Source organism: Centruroides vittatus, unplaced genomic scaffold (genome assembly GCF_030686945.1).
Source record: "Centruroides vittatus isolate TY-2023 unplaced genomic scaffold, ASM3068694v2 scaffold_324, whole genome shotgun sequence".
Lineage (NCBI taxonomy): Eukaryota > Metazoa > Arthropoda > Arachnida > Scorpiones > Buthidae > Centruroides > Centruroides vittatus.
Window position 1 is genome coordinate 254024 of NW_027122701.1, and position 22717 is coordinate 276740.

At 25.5% G+C, this 22717-nt stretch overlaps 1 protein-coding gene across 1 annotated transcript in view; it reads left to right on the forward strand.

Moving 5' to 3' along the window:
* The window catches only part of Rs1 (Dead-box helicase Rs1), a 49898-nt gene that overhangs the window by 8947 nt on the left and 18234 nt on the right, over positions 1-22717 (forward strand). Inside the window, exons 4-12 of the mRNA XM_067286039.1 lie at positions 3932-4005; positions 7831-7920; positions 11229-11334; positions 13269-13442; positions 13542-13692; positions 13772-13871; positions 15224-15365; positions 16326-16561; positions 20850-20932. Of these exons, the coding sequence (XP_067142140.1) occupies positions 3932-4005; positions 7831-7920; positions 11229-11334; positions 13269-13442; positions 13542-13692; positions 13772-13871; positions 15224-15365; positions 16326-16561; positions 20850-20932 (1156 nt within the window). The remainder of the gene's footprint in view (positions 1-3931; positions 4006-7830; positions 7921-11228; positions 11335-13268; positions 13443-13541; positions 13693-13771; positions 13872-15223; positions 15366-16325; positions 16562-20849; positions 20933-22717) is intronic.

Here is a 22717-nt window from a genome sequence, read left to right on the forward strand (position 1 = left end):
GGAAAGTATAAAGTATATTCATGAATTACAGTATAGTATATTCATGATACAGTATATTATATTTACTTATAGGTTTGCTTTGGACAGTCAAGGGTCTACTGTATTGTTAATTATTTAATGAAAACGTTAAATTGTTTTGAAATACAGTACCAAAATAAAAGAGTTCCAACACCAATTAGAAGACTGAAATAACTCAAAACAGTAATAAATACATCTACCAAAAAGCTGTAATCAATTCCAGTGAGGTTTAAAACAAATTTCTAAAAACAACCTATTGGAACAAATTAATAACATTAATATATTTGAAATGAATTAATCAATGCACCTTTAACAATGGGTGAAGTTTAAATCAGAGTTTTGAAGTCAGAGCTAGATCTGGAGCTAGTTGGAATTTCCATTTTTTGCTGAGCTAGAGCCTGGAGGCACATATTCTTTAAAAATTTTTGGCTTAGTTGTTAATTTTTTCACTACAAAGTTTTGACTGTTTTACTTTGCAAGTATTTAAAACTTTTGTGAATCTAACCAAAAGTTCTCTAATAATTTATATTTCTGACATACTACCAAGGATATATTCCTGGCATATCCTGTTTATTTTTTCAGAATTAAACAAAATTGATTTATATCAATTATAATCAACAATACCATAATATGGACAATATTTTAGTAACTTTTTAATAATAATTAAAATGTGAGTTTTGTTTATATGTTAAGTACTGTATAATCTTTCTAATATAAGCTGACAATTTTTAAAAACAAACCAAACCACTTTTCAATTAGTGCAGGGTAATGATGGTAAATAACTAGTGAATTATTAGTTATTAGTTAATTTTTTATTGGTATCTCATTCTCTTTTTTATGATTTTCACTTTTAATTATAGTGTAATATATCTGAGAATAATGCTAAAATTACAAATAATAATAATAAGTAATAATAACGCAGTCAGTTCAAAAAGTTTAGAATAATTGAATTCCATTATAAATTTCTTTGTGATGGTGTTCAGTTATTTTAAACTTTTTGAACTGATCTTTGAATGACAATAATTAGGTAAAATGAACAAATTACAAAAATAATAAATAAGGGGATATTTAGCCTGGTCTTTTAGCTATATTTTTATCTAAGAAAAATTAATTTCTAAATAAAGTATTAAAGTCATAATTTTTTACTTAAGTGAATGATATTTAAAAAATTTAGAATATTTTAAATCCTGTTCAAAAAGTATAAAATATTTTATTTGAATAGTTAAATCTTATTTATTATGGATTATAGATTTTATTCTTTTTGGCACACTATCAATAAGTGATTGACATTGTTTAAGACTAATTTCAGATAAAAGTTTTGTACTTTTTTCTTTTAAATCTTCTTTGTTGGTTGGGTTAGATTCTTGCAGTCATTTTTTATAAATGGACCAAATACTTTCAATTAGGGACAACTCTGGTGAGTTTCCAGGTAAATCTAAGAGCTTTATTTTTTCAGATGTAAACCATTCTTTGGCTGTTTTGCATATATAACTCTGTCCTGTTGAAAGATTACATCATCATTTTGAAAATGATCTTTCATTTTTGGGATGAGGAAATAGTCTAAAATATCACCATTTATTATCTCATTAAGAAATCACAATTTTCCAACCCACACCATAACTTTTGTGGGAAATATAATAACTGATCGTAAAAAATCTGAATTGTTGGTTTCACATTTCAAGTGCCAAACTTTTCCTCCATAATTTAAATAAACACAAAATGTATTTTTTTGGTTCAGGTTAATCATTTTTTTCTTTTGAAGTTTTGTCACATAAAATTTCTCTTTGATTTGGCTATTGTATAACCCATCTCCTTCAAATAATTGTAAACCATTGTTTTTGAAGCTGGTTTTCCAATCACAGCATTTCAATTCTTGTGACATCTGTTGCAAGTTTGCATGTCTGTTTTGTTTTATGATTTTTCTAAATGCTGATTTCTGTTGTTTTTGAAGTAAATTTTGGATGACTGAAGTGTTTTTCAGCATTTAAAGTTCCAGTTTCATTAAATGTTCGAATTAATTTTTGCTCTTTAGACTGCAAACAATTTTCTTTCTTTCTTATTTTTTCTTGCTTAATATTTTCTTTGTATAAATCAATAATTTTGGCTGTTTGATCCAGGCTTAATTGTGGTTTCTTACCCATGGTATGTTTACCCTGCTTTTGTGACAATTGCTGGTTTCTAATTTATACAATACTACCTATGATACAGTTTACATAATTGCAGTAAATTACAAGTACTATTGAAAATAATAAAGTTTACAGAAATAATTTAAATACACATAACATCTTTGCGCACGTGCCTTACTGCACAAGGAAGGCATGGCGTATATTCCATTCCATTGGAAAACCCACTGTTGGGGGCACACACCCACTACATAGGGGCGACCACCAGGATGCTGTCCACCCGTATAGCAGAACACCAATGGTCTGTCGCAGGGGGCAGCTGCGACACCGAGTTGTCCAAGTTGGTTGTACAGCACCACCACACCCCACTTTGGGACTGTGCGGTGATGCTCAAGTGCTGTGATGAAAGGAGATTGGTGCACATTTGGGAGGCTCTCTTCACCACACTGCTGTCTCCTTGTAATTCTCCCACCCTTGAGTTGCCTGGCACTTGGATCAATCTGTACAAACGGATAAAACACCTGCATTAAATCTGTTTCAATATCCATGCCTTCCTTGTGCAGTAAGGCACGTGCGCGAAGATGTTACGCGTATTTAAATTATTTCTGTAAACTTTATTATTTTCAAAATTATTTCTGTAAACTTTATTATTTTTACAAGTACTATTACTTGTAAATGGACAATATTTATTAATTTATTTTATATTATTCTAAACTTTTTGAAAATGATTTCAAATATTCTAAATTTCTTGAACAACATTCACTTAAGTAAAAAAAATTATGATTCTTTAACACTTCATTTAGAATTTAATATTTTTAGATGAAAATATAGCCAGGCTAATAAGTAGGTAAAATAAAACATTATGAAAAAACTAAATGAGGAAATATTTATTTCCTTATTTAGTTTTTTCATAATTTTTTATTTTATATTTTATATTATTATAAAATATAATATTTATAATATTTTTTTATATATTTACTATAGAACAGTGATAACTATATATATATATATATATATATATATATACATATAGTTATCACTGTTCTATAGTAAATATCATTATATCAGGTTAAATATACATGCATTTGGATAAATATGTAAAAAAGACTATTGAAAAAAACACTTTGAGAAAATATAAAATTAATTTATAACAATAAATCTTTCTTTTTATCTAAATACAAGTCAATGTTTCTTCTTCATTACTTACAGGTTTGTTAGGTTTGTGGTTGCAACACTAACTGTTTAAAATTTAGCTCATAAGAACATTTTCTTGACTTTCAGTTGCTTGTTCAAGTTGCTTTTTAAGCTTACAGTCCATATGTATAATACACTATATAATAGTCAGAAAGCTTACAAAAAATATTATATATGTTTAAGTAATATGTACCAAGCCTATATGATATTATATAAATAGAAGGGAGCTGCAGTAAGAGTCTAGAAGAGCAGCATGTGACTCACAAGCTATAGTTTGGCCACTGTGGTTATACATGATCAAAAAGATCTATTTCTATTGTTTATACAAAACTGAATTTGTAAATTATTTAACTCTCCACACCTGAAGATGGCCCTTTAACTGGGTCAAAAACAATGACAATATTTAAATTTTACATACTATTAAAGGTGCATTGAGAAAGGAAAATAGAAATAATTTATAAAACATTTGCTCAGACTACACAATGTATTATCTTAAAAACAATGTTTTTGAAATATTGCTTTTGAATTTATTATTTAAAGTTTTTGTGCTTTTTTGTAGTTAATTATTTTTATATTATTTTTAATTGTACTGATAGATGTACTGAGAGTCAAACAAAGAAAATGTAAAAAATTAAAAAAGAAACAGAATTTAGAACTTCAAGTTGATGAAGTGAGTATTTGAATATCTATTATTATTTGTTTAAATTAGTTGTATTCAAATTATCTTTCATTTTGATTAAGTATATTTGACTTTGTAAATTTTCCAGTAATATGTATCTGAATAGCAGAATATTACAGCGTGAGGGTCTAACAAACCCATAAAATTGATTAATCAAATCATAAAAGTTTAAATGTCTAGCAAAAACAAAATCAAAAAATAAAACACAACAGAATGGTAGCTATCAATACAAGCACTAATTAATTATTGAATATGCATTAAGGGATACAGTAATCCCTTAATGCATATTTGATTAATGTGATTCTCAAATTAACACAATTTATGAACTGTTTCAAGTAACTAGGATAAAAATGCAGTGCAGTGTTAAATTGTATTATCAAGCTACTAGTACATACAATATTTAGCAAATGATTTGAATGACAATATATGCATTACAATTTTTTTAACTCTTTATTCTATAGCCAAATAACGGCTATTTTTAATCGTATCTATTACAGGTTCAGTCAGGCCCATAAAGAGGGTGGTCATAAGGTGAAGGATAGGGTTTGACATTCCTATGATTCTTGACCCAGACTTGAACACAAATTTTCTAAAATGGCAGACTGACAATTTTATTAAATTTATGGCCAAATTTTCCTGAACTGGATAATTACATGAAATTAGTTGTATAAAAAAGTCGATTGTCATCCCTAATTAGTTTGGCTGAATTTTGACTTTATTTTGTGAAACTGCCATTTTTTGATAATTTAATATTTGATATAACATACTGATCTTTTATAGCTGTTTTTGGTGTATCTGTGTGTTCTTGTTTAAGTACTACTAGTTTTTGTCCATAATAAAAATCTTTATCGATATTTTTGTTTTTTGATAATAAGTTGATATTTATAATTCTTTACTTTTAAGTAAAAGTTAGGCTAAAGGCTCTAATTCCAGATTTTGTTATGTAAAGAGAATAACAAGATTTAAAAAAAAGTTGAATTTTTAAATTATTAGATAACTTAATGCCAAAGTCTAAACAACAATGTTTAAACTCTGACATTTTCAATTTAAATTAAATACTCTTTTTAAATATTTATTGAAAAAATATATTGATATACAACTGTAGTTTTGCTTCAATTTAATGGTTTCTTTTATTTTGTGAATATTTTGAATTTTATCCTAAAACTGATATTAAAGTTTTACAAGTTTTTTACTTTAATATTTTAATAAGTATAATGTTTTAAGTTTGTTTATATACAATATATTTCAATCTCTATATATTTCATTTAATAAAAAATAATAAAAATGGTATCACAAAAAAATTAATAAACATTTTGAAAGTCTTTGGTTAATAAATCAGGTTAATTTATATTGATTATATTATTAGATTAGTGTGCTGCTTTCATAGAATGCATTAATTACATTAATCTATAACATATATAGGATTATTATAATCATATATTGTCTTTAATTAAATTTTAAATAGAAAAATTTATTTTTGATAAAACTGAACTGATTTATCAACTGCATATAACTGTATAGTTGCAATTCATATTTTTGCAGTAAAAAATTTTAAAACTTCAATATTAATTTTAGGATAAAATTCAAAATATTCACTAAATAAAAAGCAATTGAAATGAAGCAAAATACAGTTTAATACAGTAGTATCTGTTTATAAAATATACACTGCTTGAAATATACCATCACTGTATCGATAAAACATTCTGTCACTGTATCTTGTCATAAAGCAATGAATATTTTATCAACATTGAAGAAAATATTATTTTTTGAGAAATTAGTACCAAAATATAGTTTTTAAATGTAAGTAACAAAAATATACTCAATAGAAAATATTGAATCTACTTGGTTTCAAATTTGGTAAAGAAAATTTGTTTTTTTCCAGTGTATATTGAATGTTGAATATTTAAGTAAAAGTAAAATCAAATTAGGAAGAGAATTTTTTAATAATTTATTCTATCTTAGAATAACAATAAAATGATGTTTAATCTTAAAAATTGGCTTATTAATACATTTGTAGAGACAGATTTATATTGCTTAGTACATTTCAAAGATAGTGATTATTTAAACAAAGAACAAAAAATAATTTTTTGCAATAGATATAGAATAAGTCTGCAAAATAAAATGTTTATAAATAAATAAAAAGGAATAACTTTTGAACTATTTGGTAATTATAATAATTCAGGCTTGGATGTTTTCAAAAAAGAAATATTTTATTTTGAATTTTGTTTTAATACAAGAATTTTTAGATTTTATTTCTAACACTTGTAAAACCAAAATTAAAATTTGATATGAAATTTGATAACTAAAAATTAACAAGGTCTAATTTTTAATTGTATAATTTCAGTTAGCTCTAGTTTAGTATTTAGAAATTGAACATTTTTTTTACTTCTTTACCTCATTTAGTAAGAAAAGCTAAAATAACTGAATATTGGAATAAAATTTTTTTTCTATATGAAAAATTCGTTGATATCTTTGAAAAGAAAAAAATTGTCATTACTTTTCTTAATGTTGTCTGTTCTTAAGGTTAAAATTTTCAACTTTTTTTATAAATTTTATTTTTTTTAATTCTGTTTTTTTTTTTTTTTTCTTTCTTAAAGACTAAAATTGTTTTTTATTGTTTTAGTATAAAAATTCCTTTTATATAAAGTGGCATAATTTGATACAAACAATTTTTCATATTTTGGCATATTATATTAAAAATATTCACAATATTTAAATTAATTCTTGAATTTGAATTAATATATTGACCCATAAGTGAAAAATGTATTTACATATAAATATTAAAAAATATATAAACAGCATAAATGTCTTCCCTGCATGTTTTTTCAATTACCATCAATTATCCAAAACCAGTTTTCACTTGTAGAGACGACCTTTTATTTAAGGCGACACCTGTACAGAAAAATGAAAAAGAGACAAAACATCCTTCAGTGATGGTTATACCAAATACCATTAAATTTACAATAATAATTAATTAAAATTAGAATTACACTTGGCTGGCAGTATTTACATATAAATATAAAAATATATTAACAACACAAATGTCTTCCTGTATGTCATTTTGATCACTAGCACAAATATTCAAAAACAGTCTCTGCAAGTGAGAACTGTTTTTGGGTAATCACTGACAATCGAAACAATGGACAGGAAGACATTTGTGTCATTAATATATTTTTATATTTATAAAAATGAAAGTTATTGTGTTGAACTTAATAATGTTAAGTAAATAAATAGGAATTATGCCAACAGATTCAGCTATACATAATACCTTTATAATAATAATTATATTTGAGATGATGAATTGTGATTAATTTCTAGCAAACAAAGTATACTGGGAACAAGCAAACTAATCAAAAGAATTAGAAATTTGTATATGGCAAGATCACTAGAGAAAATAGATGAATTTAAATATTAAAAAATCTTATTATTCTGAGTTGATTAAAGTATTAAAATTGAATATCTAGATACAAAGGGGAAAATATTACATATAAAGGCCATTGTTAGTAAAAGGTATAACATTACATATCTAGTTATAATAAACCATAAATATTAAAATTAATGTCAAATCTTATTAAATTACAAAATAAATGGCAACACATCTATTGTATTAATAAATAAAAAAATATATATTAAAATTTCTAATTAAATTATAGTAGAATAATATATAATGAATAATTATTTTTGTTTTATTATCTAATTTAATATTTTATATATTATTCTAATTACTTTCCAGTTGCAGAGGAAGCTTATTTTTATAATAAAAATTTATACAATACATTACTTGATCAATATTTAACCTAGATTGTTTATTTTTAGTCAGAATCTGAAGATGTAGTAGGTGATTCAATTTTTTATGATGAATCAAGCAGTTTTCAACAAATGAATCTCTCTCGTCCATTACAAAAGGTAAATCTACAATAATTTAGATTTAATAGTAATTTTATTATACAGAATTAACAGCACAACTGTCTAACAGTATTACAAAAAAGATTTATTTAACTGAATACTTTCAACACTTTATAAGACAGTTTATCATATTATCTCAGAAGGACACCTATAAACTGTCAAAAGTACTTACTTAAATACAAGATTCCTACACACCTGGAAAGTCAGTAAAAAATCAGGGTTTTTCATCAGTGTTTAGAAAAAGTTGTGGAAAGTCAGGGAATTTGCCTCTTTGGCTACCTTGTTGATCTTTTTGCTGACAATATGCTTGACTATGTGTAGCCATGTGCAGGCAGCAAGAAGTAATGTGGTGCAATGCAACTTATGAAAAGGTGTGCATAATATTTTCAGGACCCAAAATTTCTCCCAAGAATACACAAAATTTCCCCAAAAATTTACAAAGTACAAAAAATGATAAATAATTTTAATTTAAATGTTGTTATTTATCATTTTTTATTTTAATAATTTTGATTGCATAACAAAACAGCTTTTGATTTTTTCCAATTTATTAATATTTTATATAAAGTTCAGGAATGGATAAATTTAATAAATATATACTTTTTTGTACATGGATTATACAGGATTTGTTAATGAATAATAAATAAATAATGGCTTTTTTATTTTTTCAAAATCACATAAATTTATGGTTGAGGATTAATAACAGGATAAACTAGTTTAATTTAATAAAACATTTTATAATATGCCAAACAACTACCAGATTATATCAGACAAATTAAAAGTTGGAGAAGCAATAGCATATATGCATAATAATGTTTTATTTTGTCAATGTGCCATGCTATAAGGGACTTGAGGGTCAGGAAATTTGTACAAAGTTGGTCAAGGGAAGTCAGGGAATTTAAAACAAAAATTTGAGTAGGAATCCTGTAAATAAATCTTTTCTGTAATGCTGATAGATGATGATAATGCTGACAGTGATGTTAATTCTGTACCATTGCTTGACATGGAGTGTCTTTACATTTTATAATTTTATTATAAAATTACATTATAAAAGTACATTTATTATCATATTGACATGAATTAATAAGATTTTTAAAATTGAGTAGATAAGAAATATAATTTTTTTTAAATGAGAAAAACGTTTTTATATAAATGTGTGATATTAAAAACAAATAATTATTACTAAAATATATTTAGGTTTCAAAATAAGGATTTATTTACTGTATTAATACAGTTTTTTTTCTCTCTTTTTATTTAATTCTTTATTAAATTATTCAGAATTATAATACAACATTAATTTTAATATATATAATTATTGTTAGATGATTTTAGTGTCATAAAAGTAAATTGAATACAAGATGTTATATTTAAAATTTGACAGATTTAAACATTTTAAATCTGCCAGAAATTTCTGTAAGACTTGGTACTATTTTGTATTTATAAAAAGAAAATATAACTATTTAAGGAAACCAAAGTTTAAGGGAGAACTGTTTTCAGACCTTTATTCAGACTAACTCTAGTTCATTGTAATGCCCAAAATGAACACAAGATAACAATGTATGTATCCTGTAATTCTCCATTACTTAAATACTTTGGTGTCCTTAAATAGCTGTATTTTTTTCTCATAATATTTTAAATCTGTTTTATTGAACTGAGTACTAATAAAATAAGATTTATTAAATTTTTAAATAAATTGAATGGAATAAAAACTTAATACTGACAAAATTCATTCAATAGAGAATGTAGATAGAGGAAGCATCATGTTTTTCATTTAGACTAGTTTCAATATTTATAATGTAAAATGAGCAGAATAGAATTAAGTAATTTTTTCTTAAAAAACTATATTTAATTGTGTTTTGAAATAGTTTTTGGTCATTGTTTCTAAATGAAAAATTACAATAAAAAGGTTAGGGATTAAGATCACATGATTTTATTTATTTGATACAATTTGAGTTTTATTATTTTTGGATACATTTGAAAATAATTTCTTTGAGTAATTGGCATTGTCATAATGCAATATTTTACATACAAAAATATTTCTAATCAATTGGCAAAAAATAAAAACATGTTTAACATGTATCATGAGATTAAACCCTTTTCATCTAGTCAGCAACTTTATTTCTCTGTAAAACAAATGTTTTCAACCTTCTCCTAAGATCTTCCTCAGATATTGTTCAAAAATATAAAAGTCTAAAGAACACAATGTATTTCAAAATTCAAAACTTCCAATCAGATGTGCATAGATGGTTGACATAATTAAATTATAAATATTTATCAAGATGTGCTTGCCAAGCATGAGAAATGCATTTCTCTTCTTTATAATTAATACAGCCTCCAAGTTGGTCTGCTTTAAAGAACTCAAGGGCTTCCAATTCTTTCAGTTGTTCAGTAGAGATGGCACATCTTATCAAAGAGGCCTGATCTAATTTTGTTACGATGTCATTGTCCAATACATACTTGGATAGGACTGTGGATTTCTTGTGAACTATGTCATATCTGTGTTCCACCATCCATTTTTTTCAGTGACCTTAATAATTATGTCAACCATCTATGTGCATTTGATTGGAGGTTTTGAATTCTGAAACACATCATGTTCTTTAGACTTTTCCAATTTGGAATACCTGAGGAAGTTCTTAGGAAAAGATTGAAAAGATTTGTTTTACACAGAAATAAAGTTGTTGAACTAGATAAAAGGTACTGTGGTTATATATTTGTTTCGTTGTCCAGTTTTGCAAAGTATTTACTCTTACTCTTTTCATCATCAAATCATGTTAAAAATAATACATTTGAACAAAATAAGATTATCAGTTCAAATATACATTTTTGAATAAAATAGCAGATTAATGGTTCAAATGTACGTTAAAATTATGACAAATTCTAAAAATAGCTGATGAGATGTTATAAAATTGAACATTCAAATGCTAAAATAATCAGACTTATGACAAATTTTTCTTCAAAAATTTTTTAAACACTTAAATCAATAGAGAAACTATCTAAGGTTTAAATAATGTAATGTAAATCAACAGCTGGTTGTCTTGACCTCCTCACTGCAATTTGTCAATAAGATGGCCCAAATCATTAGTTTTGTCTCTCTTATCCAAACTCAAGTTGAAATTTGTGGCTATTACAAGTTCTTGTGATAGCCACTGATTTCATATTACATTTATTTTTTACATTATTTAAACCTTAAATTGTTATCTTCATTTATTTATTAGTTTAAAATGTTTTTAAACAAAAACTTTATGTATTTTGATTATTTTAACTGTAACATGTCATCTAATTGAAATGATTTATTTAAAATTCACTTCTAGGCATTGACAAGTATGAAATTTATTCATCCAACACCTATTCAAGCTGCTACCATACCTGTTGCATTAATGGGAAGAGACATTTATGGATGTGCTGCTACAGGAACAGGTAAAATTTGTTAATATATAATTAATTTATATAAATAGGTTAATAAAAAAACTAATAGCAATAATTCTATAATATAAGTAATTGGCTTATTGTAATTACTTTACTGATAATATTAAATGATGTAATTAAGTAAGACTATATTTACAAAATACTCACTTCATGCATCACAAACAAAATATACCATCATATAGAACAATACATCATTCTCACAGAACAATAAAAAGACTATCATAGGAACCATATGGGATGTAAAGAACAGTTACTCATAGATTCAATCATTCTGTCCACAAGTTTCCAGAGAAAGTTCATGTATTTTCCCATACTGTGGTGCCACTGTCACGTTGCCATTAAGATACTGAAAGAACTATGGAACAGTAGAACTACAGAATTGAGAATATAATTGATTTTGAAATGACTAATAGAAATTCATTCATAAGCCCATTTTGTTAGTAATTGTAAGAGTTTTTATATTGTAAATTATAAAGAGAGTATTTTCAATCGTTTTTACACAAGTTTAAATTTTTTTCTAATGTAAAGAAAAAAAGCATGCTACATGCACTGTGGGGAAATATCTTTTAAAACTAATAAAAATTAAAATTAATAAAACTTAAATTCTATCTACCTGTGTCACTCTTGGCTGGAATGTTTGTCCTACCAGATATAGAATAAATAAATGTAGGATTTGTGGAGTCTGGGAAAAAAGAGGGAGTTTGCTAAGAGAAGAGAGAGGGAAGAAGACACAAGGATGGATGCCATGTTTATTAAGATACAGCTCATCAACTGTGTTCTTGTATAAATAAATATATAAAACAACGTTTTAACAAATTATTTCGTTTACGTTTATCATCTGTTGTTCGCTACCAGCTACAAGTCCTCATTTTCACATCCACAGAGGTCGCCTCTGTGGATGTGAAAATGAGGACTTGTAGCTGGTAGCGAACAACAGATGATAAACGTAAACGAAATAATTTGTTAAAACGTTGTTTTATATATTTATTTATACAAGAATTAAATGTATTACAGTTGGCCAAGTTTTAAATTTTATATTTACTCAAACTGTGTTCTCATTTATATGTGATTTGTTATATTATTGTGCCTTTAATTATCAATTGTTCCTTGTCTCTTTGTTAAAATTAAATTGATTATTGCTGTAGGATTTAGCTTATTCCTATAGCAAACCCACATAAATGATAAATAAAGTAAATGCTGTTAATGTCATCATTGTTGATTTCACTAAGAAAAATTAAGAGATGCTTTTATCAAACTAAAACCAGACTGTATTGAGAATATTATCACATCAATTACTATCATTCCTATTTTCAATATCCTCTGATTGTACTTGTTTAATATTTTTTACTATTGTAAATTAAATATTTGCTCATAGACTCTACGCTAATGACTCAAGTGTAGTAGTCAATCACTTAGCTCTTATTTGCTATAAAGAACTGACTTATGCTAAAATTGCATCAGTTTCTAAATAGTTTTCTGAGAGTCCCTATATAGAAAGGAGGAAATTTCCAAAAATTTATTAGATGTCAAGATACAAGTTGTCTAATAACATCAGCTAAAATATGGATTGACATACCAAAAATGAGAGAACTAAAGATATGGCATACATATGTGTCTTTGTTGATTTTGGGAAAAATGGTGATGGCAGATGAATGTATGGGATATAAAGAATTCTTTATGATTTTTACAGATACTTTTAATAAGTTTAGACAAAAGAAAAGCTATCGAGTAAACTCATAATTGCAATTTAAAATTAAATTTAAAACACAAGTAACTTGTGGAATATTTGCAGGAAATTACAGTAATTTATATTTGAAGTAATTTTTAAATTAAATTAAAATATATTTTTATTTTTAATTTTAAAATATTTTTGTATAAAAATCTGAATAAATCTTGTTGTAACTAATTATTTTATTACTTTTAAGGGAAAACTGCTGCTTTTATGTTACCTGTTTTAGAACGTCTTCTTTATAAACCAATGGATAAACCAATTACTAGGGTATTAGTATTACTTCCAACCCGAGAATTGGCTGTTCAGGTTTATCAAGTTTCTAGAAGGCTGGCTCAGTTTACAAATGTAGAAATAGGACTTTCAACAGGTAGTATCAAATATAAAATAAAACATTGATGTATTAACATATTTTAAAATATTTCAATTCTTGATTTTATATATATATATATATTTTTTATTATTATAGGTGGATTAGATTTGAAGGCTCAAGAATTAGCACTGCGAAAAATTCCAGATATAGTTATAGCTACCCCAGGACGTTTGATTGATCATCTTGAAAATACCCCATCATTCAATTTAAAAACTATTGAAATATTGATTTTAGATGAAGCTGACAGGTGATTAAATGTAACTTAAATATAAATTAATATCAGAAGTCTGGTAATTTTTGTATTAAAATTAAAATGAATTTTGAAGGATGCTTGATGAATATTTTGCTGAACAGATGAAGGAAATTATTCAGCAGTGTTGTACTACAAGGCAAACAATGCTTTTTTCTGCCACAATGACTGACGAGGTAAACATTTACAAATAATTCTAATTATAAGAATATTATTTAAATATATTGTAAGTTTTGTTATATAAGCATTATTATCCTGTAATGTTTTTATTAGAATCTTTAATAATTGTTAGTTGCTGTTGCTACTTGTCATGTTATTTATTAAATTTTTATAATTTTTATTAAGATTAAAAATAATTTATTTAATTTTCATTATTTATTTATCTAAATGCTAGAATTGCTTAAAAAAATTAGATTTATATATATTTTTTTATTATTCTTTTAATCAGAATTATTATTTTATAATTTTTTAATATTTATTAATGTGAATTTATGTGGATTAAATTTATTGTGTAACCATGAAAGTAAAAATAATGGGAAAAAATTTATAAAAACTTTTTGGCATTTTTAAAAAGATAATTAAATATTTCATATTTTTATTTATTTTTTTATAAATAAATATTTTTTACATATAATTAAAAGTTAACTTTGCAACAAAGAAAAATGAATGAAAATTCTAAATACAACAATAGCTTTCATATAGTTAAAGTAGGTCATTTTGAACTATTCTATCTCAGAATAGCAATTTTTGTTGCTACAAGAATCATCTGCCATCATCTGTCCTGTGACAATATTGTTAATATTTTTTATTTACTGTATTTTATATTTTATTAGTAAAATTTACAATTTACATCAGGGCTTCTTAAACTTTTTTTATTCACGACCCCATTTATGATTGTGATTTTTTTCACGACCCCCCCAAAAAAAAAATATAAAAGATATATAAATATTTTGCAATATACATATGAAATACAATGAAAATATACATATATATTGAAGATATATACAAATTTGCAAAAACAATAATGGTGTACTACCACAGTTCACTCTTGTGTTACAATGGAACAGAGACAACTGAATACACTGAAAAGCAACAACACTACACTAGTTCACACTACAATCAGTGTTGCTGAATCGTTGTCTCGCTGCACCAGAAGTGACACAAAGTGCAACTCACGAAAACTACGACACAAAGCATGCCATTTTCAAACTCTCACAAATTATTTTCAATATTTTGCATTAAAATCTCGTGACCCAAGATTTCGCTAAGCGACCCCAAATGGGGTCGCAACCCATAGTTTAAGAAGCCCTGATTTACATAAATAATTGATTTATAATGTGTTTCATACATTTGGATCTACTGAAATTAATTTGAAAGTATTGTATTTAATATTCTTTTATCGTAGCCATATATTTTTTAAGGATAAAAGTAAATTTTCATTGAAATATTGTAAGAATTTTGAATGTTGAATATTTGTATTTTCTATTTTTGTTATTCAATAAAATTTTTCCTTTGTTTACTTAAACAGGTAAAAGATCTTGCTACTATATCATTGAAAAAACCTGTTAAAATTTTTATAAATAGCAATACTGAAGTAGCATTGAATTTAAGACAAGAATTTGTTCGTATTCGACCAACACGTGAAGGAGATAGAGAAGCAATTCTTTCTGGTAATTATCATTTTACAAAATAACTTTATACTTACTATTATATTTTTACTTACTTACTATCGTATCTTTTTTAGTTACTATTTATGATTTAGAGATATATAATAATATATAGTGATGCTGACAATGTTTAAACTTTTTATAATACAAGTATATTTCTACAGTTCAACAGTGAATAGAGAAAATTTATTTTATTATCAAAATAAAGTAGCAACTGCAGTTATTCATTTTATATATTCAATTAAATAGCAATTTGTGAAAAAGAATAAATTCTAATTAATAAACAAAATTGGTTTTATACATAATGATCAGCATGAACATTACACAATATCAGAGAATGCAGAATTTAAGCAGTGTTATTTTAGTAAGACCAGACATTTTTTTTTATTTTCATATTGTTAACAATTTTAAATTTTCTCAACAAAATTTGCATTTAATTATTCTCTTACTGTAAAAATTATTATGTTTCCTTAGATATGTAGATTAATTCAAGTATTTAAAGTAATTGTATATGTAAATTATGTTTTTAGAAGTTCTATTGAGCAAGTTTTATTGATTTCTATGTGCAGTAAACTAGAACTTTTCTATAATAAGTTTCAAACACCTTTCTCTCTTTTCTAGCAATTTCTTTAATTAAATCAAAGAAGTAACGTTTTTGGCTATTTTAAATGGCCTTCTTTGGGTTAAGCATAATTGGACATCAGTTAGAATAAATTTTCTAACTGATGTTCCAATTATGCTTAACCCGAAGAAAACCATTTAAAATAGCCAAAAACGTTAGTGGTTTCATTGATGTGTTTTCTTATATTTACATAAAATTAATTTTTTGTTGTTTATTAATAATAATAGATAGAAAATAATTTAATATACGGTTTTAAATTGCATAAATGCTTTTTCATATTTTTGAAATAATTTAAAATATTTAATTTTATATTATTAATATGACATTTTTAAAAATTTCAGCATTGATTTGTCGTACATTTCATCATCGCACTATGGTTTTTGTTCAAACAAAAAAACAAGTGCATAGACTCTATCTTTTGTTAAGGTTATTAGGGGTGAAAACAGTTGAATTACATGGTAATATGAATCAATGTAATCGTCTAGAATCATTACAGCGTTTCAAAGAAGAAATTGCTGATGTTCTTGTTGCTACTGATGTTGCTGCAAGAGGATTAGATATAGAAGGAGTTAAAACTGTATGTGATTTCTTTTATTATTATCTTTGATGAAAATTTTTGTGTATATTTTAAATTTTTAAGCTTGTAAAAATTAATTAAAATGATCGGAAAACAAATTAGTGTTTTCCAACTTCTTTACACTCAGTAACTTAATTAACTTCCATACACTTTTTATCATAGGCTGTTACAGAAGCCAGAATATTATATCCACTGTTGCTACTTATTTTTGTCAGACAACATCACTTTTAAAAAAATTTTACATATTGTCATTCCTTGATTCTAAGATTCACTTGTTTGCTCATCTTTACTTGTTTAAAAATACCTCTTACAGTCAATGGCTTTTTTCATTGTAGTCTAAAACAACAATAGTCATGACCCACCAGTGGCCAAGCGGTTCTGTTCCCTGAACACGGAGTTGGGTCATGGGTTCATTCCTCACCAGGACAGGCTGGCCATGTGGCATTTTTCAGGTTTTCTCCACATCTGTAATGCCTGAATAGTGGCCAGTTACCCTTAAAAGACCTCCCGGAATGCATTCCCCTAGGCAGATTGCCCAAGTGTTGCATTGCCATAACTTAACAAACAAACAACAATTAATAATCATCACAAATAGACAACACAGTGCATTATGCATCTGTAATAGATATTTTGGCTGTACTGTTCAATGATTACATAAGCTCAAATGAACTTTGCCAGAAATAAGCATTCAATTTAAATTTTTTAACATTTAAAATGTGTTCAAGACAATGTTATAATGTATAATAACTTTTCTTTTTAATGCTGTAAACAAAAGAGTACGGAAATAGAGGTGCCAAACAATACCTGGTACTTGTATTATTTTTTAACTCATTGCTATTTAACAAAATTGATTATTTTAAAATTTTTTCTCTCTTAACCTATTTTCTGGTATTCCTAACATATCTTGGGTCGAAACATAATGACCTTGACCTGTGGACCTGAGATATATCGTTTATGCATCGGGACATTTTTGACACTAGATATCATTAAGTCAGCATAATTTTTATATTAAAACTAACTTCTGAAATACAGGTACTCCTCACTTTACGACCGAGTTCCGTTCCGACGACTACGTCGTTAAGCGAATTTGTCGATAAGCGAGGAGCTTGCGCTGGGAATATAGGATTGTTGTAAAATTATAAAAATTATGCAACAAACTTCAAATTTATTTATAAAAAGACTATTATAGTACTATAAGACTAATATAGTACGCTTAGTGTGCATGTCACCATTCGCCACTGACCGACACTCAAGCTGAGAAAGGGGATTCCCTGAATTGCAGGTCGAAACTCGATTAGTCGTAAGTGCGAGTGGTCGTTAAGCAGCTAGGTCGTAAAGTGAGGAGTACCTGTATAATTTTTTTTTTTTACATTCATTAATATGTCTTATTTTGTTTGTGCAAAATAAAAAAATAATTTTGGGCGATACAATAGCCACAATTATTTTTTCTCTAAAATGTGGAATTTTCGTTAGGCTTAACATTGACAAAAATTTAACGTGGAGTGATATGCTTCGGAAAAACTTTTAACATGGGATAGTTTAAAATTTATTTCAAAGGCATAGTTTGTTTTAGAATCAAAGAAGTATGATATAATAAAAAATAAAATATAAAATCAAGGTGATCAAAGAACTAATTTTTTTGAGTTTGAAATATTCATAAAATTCTAATTTGTTTTAGGACAATTTTTGAAAAACTTTTTCAAGTTTAAAAGTTTTTATTATTTTGTGTTATATCTAGCATAATATATTTGATCTATTTATAATTCAGTACTAATTCCTTAACATAATGTGAAAAAAGTGAATTTTTCAACATAACAGCAACTAAATTCCAAATTAAAATTAATTCTCTGATTTGCAGTCTTGGATTATGGTCAACTTCTCACTGACAACAGTTACAGTCTATCAACTTTTTATTTGTTAAGATAGTATTTCCATTGTCTGGGAAATATCTGGGACAATACATTACTGCTGTTTCTCTCAAATTCTTTAGAACTCTCTCCCAGGAGTCATTAATATTTAAAAAATATGCACTATTGTTAGGGAAAAATTCACATGCTGAAAAATCTAAAAAATAGATACTGAAAATAAACTTAATTTAATGTATTTCCATTTTTTATAAAGAAAAGTCATCACAGCAAAACATTTTAGCACCAAACACTAATAAGGAAAGAATAATAGAAAAACCTTGTATAAGCTAGACAAAAGAAGAAGCAGCAAGTGCAACTTGATAAAATTCTCAGAACTAGCCAAAATTCAATACTTAAATACTGATATGAGGAACATCAAAAATTAATTTTGGACAAAAGATAAGAAAGAGCAATTATTCTTATAGACAATATAAGAGTCATTTTTAAATAAAAATTGAAAGTTCCATGTTAGTTTAACCTGATGTACCACTTCCTATTAGGAATTGAAATACATTGTGTATTTCAATTTTGTGGGTATTGATTTTTACATAGATTTTTTCCTCTATTCATGAGGAACACATTTTGATATTTTCAACATATCTTTGTAACATATAACACTTATATTGGAGAAAATCAGTTCTAAATATGACCTGTAACAAACATTTTTTCAACTTTTTTTTCTGCATTAATAAAACCTAATCCTGTACAAAACAGAAACTGGTGAAATGGAAAATTCTGTTCAGTGTTGTTGAATTCTGTTTTAGACAGATTTCTGATGTTATTATATTATTTAAAATTGAAAATAATTAATTGAATGTTAATATTTTATTTTTAATGAACATTTTTCTATTGAAACAGATCAATATTAAAAGAACAAAGAACCAATTTAATATAATACAGACTAATCTAATTTAATATATTTATTCAAAATAAGCATTTTTTAAAATTTTATTATAATTCAAATAATAAAAATTTAGTATAACTGAAGTCTTATTGTTTGTAACTTCATTTTAATGCTACATTGTAATGTCATCTTAAGGCATTTTAAACATTAATAAAAGTGTTTAAATTAAACACTTGTTAACAGGAAAGCTCATTTGAACTGATTTGAGCATTGAGCAATATATTTCTTTGGATATATATACAAGAATATCTATTATCAGTTTAAAATGAATTATATGGTCTACTCTTAATGAGTGCTGATTGAGAGTAGACCATATGGACCATACAGAAATTTTGAGTTTAAATGTAAGGTGCATCTCTATTTTAGACAAAAAAAAAAAGAAAACTGGTAAAAAAAAGTGCACTTTCAAATTGAGGAAACCTTTATATTGATTTTTGAAAATTACATTGGATTTAATTTTATTATTTATCTAAGAACCATAATTTGAGAATTATATTTATCAAATTTTAATTTTGAAAAAAGCCAAAAATAAAATATTCTCTTTTAAATGCTTAAAAATTGTAAATTTAATTGTTCTATGTTTTATTACTATTCTTCATTATTTTTCTTATTCTGAAAATGTTACAATTAAAAAATAATAATAAATTTTTGTTATAATGTTATTGTTTAGTAGTTTTGTCAAGAAGTTTGATAATTTACTCATCAATCAATTAGACATTATCAATCAAAGTTTGATAATGTCTAATGCATATCGTGTGCATGACACTTATTTGTTTTACATTTTTATTTATTTACTTTATATTAAGCTACAAAAACAACCACTGAATAGTCCATATTAAGCATAAAACAAGTAATTTAATTAACATTTAAAAAATTTGAATATTAAAACATAAAATTGTATAATGAATTGTGGAACTAAAATTAAAAGTTTACTTATTGATGGAAAAATAAAATAAAATGACAAAGTAGGTCTTACTCCAGCAGATATTCTTCATAGATTACTAATGGAATCCAAAAGACTGCAATTGTTCCTGCAGCTATGCCTCTGCTGGAACTGCCACCAAATAAATCAAAATCACATTTGCATAATAGTAAAACATTAAAAATTGTAATTTGTAATTTTATGAACTTTTTTGTCATTAAATGGACTTTTAATTTTAGTTCTGCAGCTTATACAATTTTCAAATATAATGAACTTATAATTTTATTCATTTTCACTTTGTAAAACATTTACTGAAACTTTTATAGTAGTAAATTAACAATCAAAAACTGTAGTGTTTTAAGATTTATTAATAAATTTAATAAACTGCTTTTAGCTGTAAATAATCTATTAAAATTGACATGTATTATTACAAATCTATAAACACTTATAAATTTTAGTGAATTTATTAATTTTAAAAGTATTGAATGAAATTTAAATTTAATAAATCTTCTGTTTTAAATCAGTTTAATAGTTTAATTTAATGTTTTCATTTAGGTAATTAATTTTTCATTACCTGGAACGTTACAGCATTATATTCATAGAGTTGGAAGAACAGCTAGAGCAGGAAAAGGTGGAAGGTAGAGTACAGAATTATTATTTGAGAAACAGAAATTTATAAGAGATTCTTTATAAATAAAATATTTTAATACCACTTTTGTATATATGCATCAAATTAATTATCTTACATGTTTATCATTTTTTTATTCTGATTACTTTATTATTCTTGTCTGTTATGGTAAAAAAAGCTTACCTTTTACCAAATTAATTAAGACTATTTATAAGTCTTTTATCAAATAGAAAATTACTTTTTAAATAATTTATTAGTGGATAACTAATTTTAAAGATTTAGTTGAAGAGTATACAGGAATATTATTTTAAATATTTTCAATGATAATTTTTAATTAATAAATATAAATTTTGTGTATCTAGCATGAGAAAAAAAGTCACTTGACAGTCAGATGTATTTATTAATAAAAGATGAAATAAAATAAAAATCTGAAATGATTTTAATAAGAAAAAAATAAATTAAAAGAATTAAACTAGTAGCAAAATAAAAAATAATAAAGCAAAATAATTAAAAAATCAATTAATATGTAAGTAGACTAATGTAATTTCAACTGGATAGGACTAGTTTTAATAAAACAACCATAAATCTCCAATAAATATGTTTTAATTACAAATGTTTTGTTACTTGACGATGTCCTTTCAAAATGGTTGAAAACATTACAATTAAAATGTATTTGTTGGAGATTTATGGTGTTTTATTATTGCATAGACAGACATTTTATCCCAACCTTTTTAATGGGTCACTGTTAAATGATTTTTGTCCCACTTGTATAATATAATAAAACAGTTTTATGAAAATTAAGATGATAAATACATTTTATTTATTATGTAAATTAAAAATATTTTTATGGTTGTCATATAAATTACATATAAACAGGAGTTGCTCTGGAAAATTTTTAAAAAATCACTAACTATTTTGCCAGTTTTAAATTTTTTTTTTGTTATTTCAAATTATTTATCACCACCAGTTTTACTTAATAATTAATGCAGGTGCTGGTAGCATTATCAGTTTGGAATCTGAAAAGCAAAAGCTGTTAAGCTGTCCCTTAGAAATAGGAATCATTTTTGAATAATTTTTAATGAATAATTTTGAATAACACATTTGATCACAATGCTTAAGCAGTAAGCCTATTTCATAGGTTCTGTCATGTCAAAATTTTTATGCTTTGGTCTACTGAAAAAAGATCAACATGAAAAAGTTGTTACCCCCAAAAATTTCCCAAATTTTCTATTAGTCGATAAAAAATCTCCAATCTGGAAAGCTGGGCAGAATTGCACAAAAACTGCTTTCCTGTCAAAATTTGCCATTATTGTGACATCATACATTGCTGTGTTTGGTGCATGGGACTCCCATTGCACAGAAGCTCGGCATTCTGCTGCTTTCCAAAGCATGCTTTGTGATTCAATTTTATCCTGAATGTCAAAATAGTGTACTAGGGATTTTATTGCCAGTATTATATTTTTATTGCCACTTTAATAAAAATATTGCCAAGTGGCGATTTTGGTGCTGTGCAGTGCAACCCCTGTATAAAGTTTTAGAAAATAAATAATCAAAACTTTTATATTTTTCTTTTGATTTTTAATGCTATTGGTTAATGTAGAAATAAACAGACTATATCTAATTAAGTTTATAAGAACTAGATCAAAACCCAATTCAAATTCAGATCTCAATTAGGCAAATAGTTTCTACTTTAAATATATTTTAAAATAAAATTTACAAATACTCTCAAATAGTGACAAAATTGTATTGATTGTAAAACAGAGAATATTCAGTTAATATATAATTGTTCAGTTAA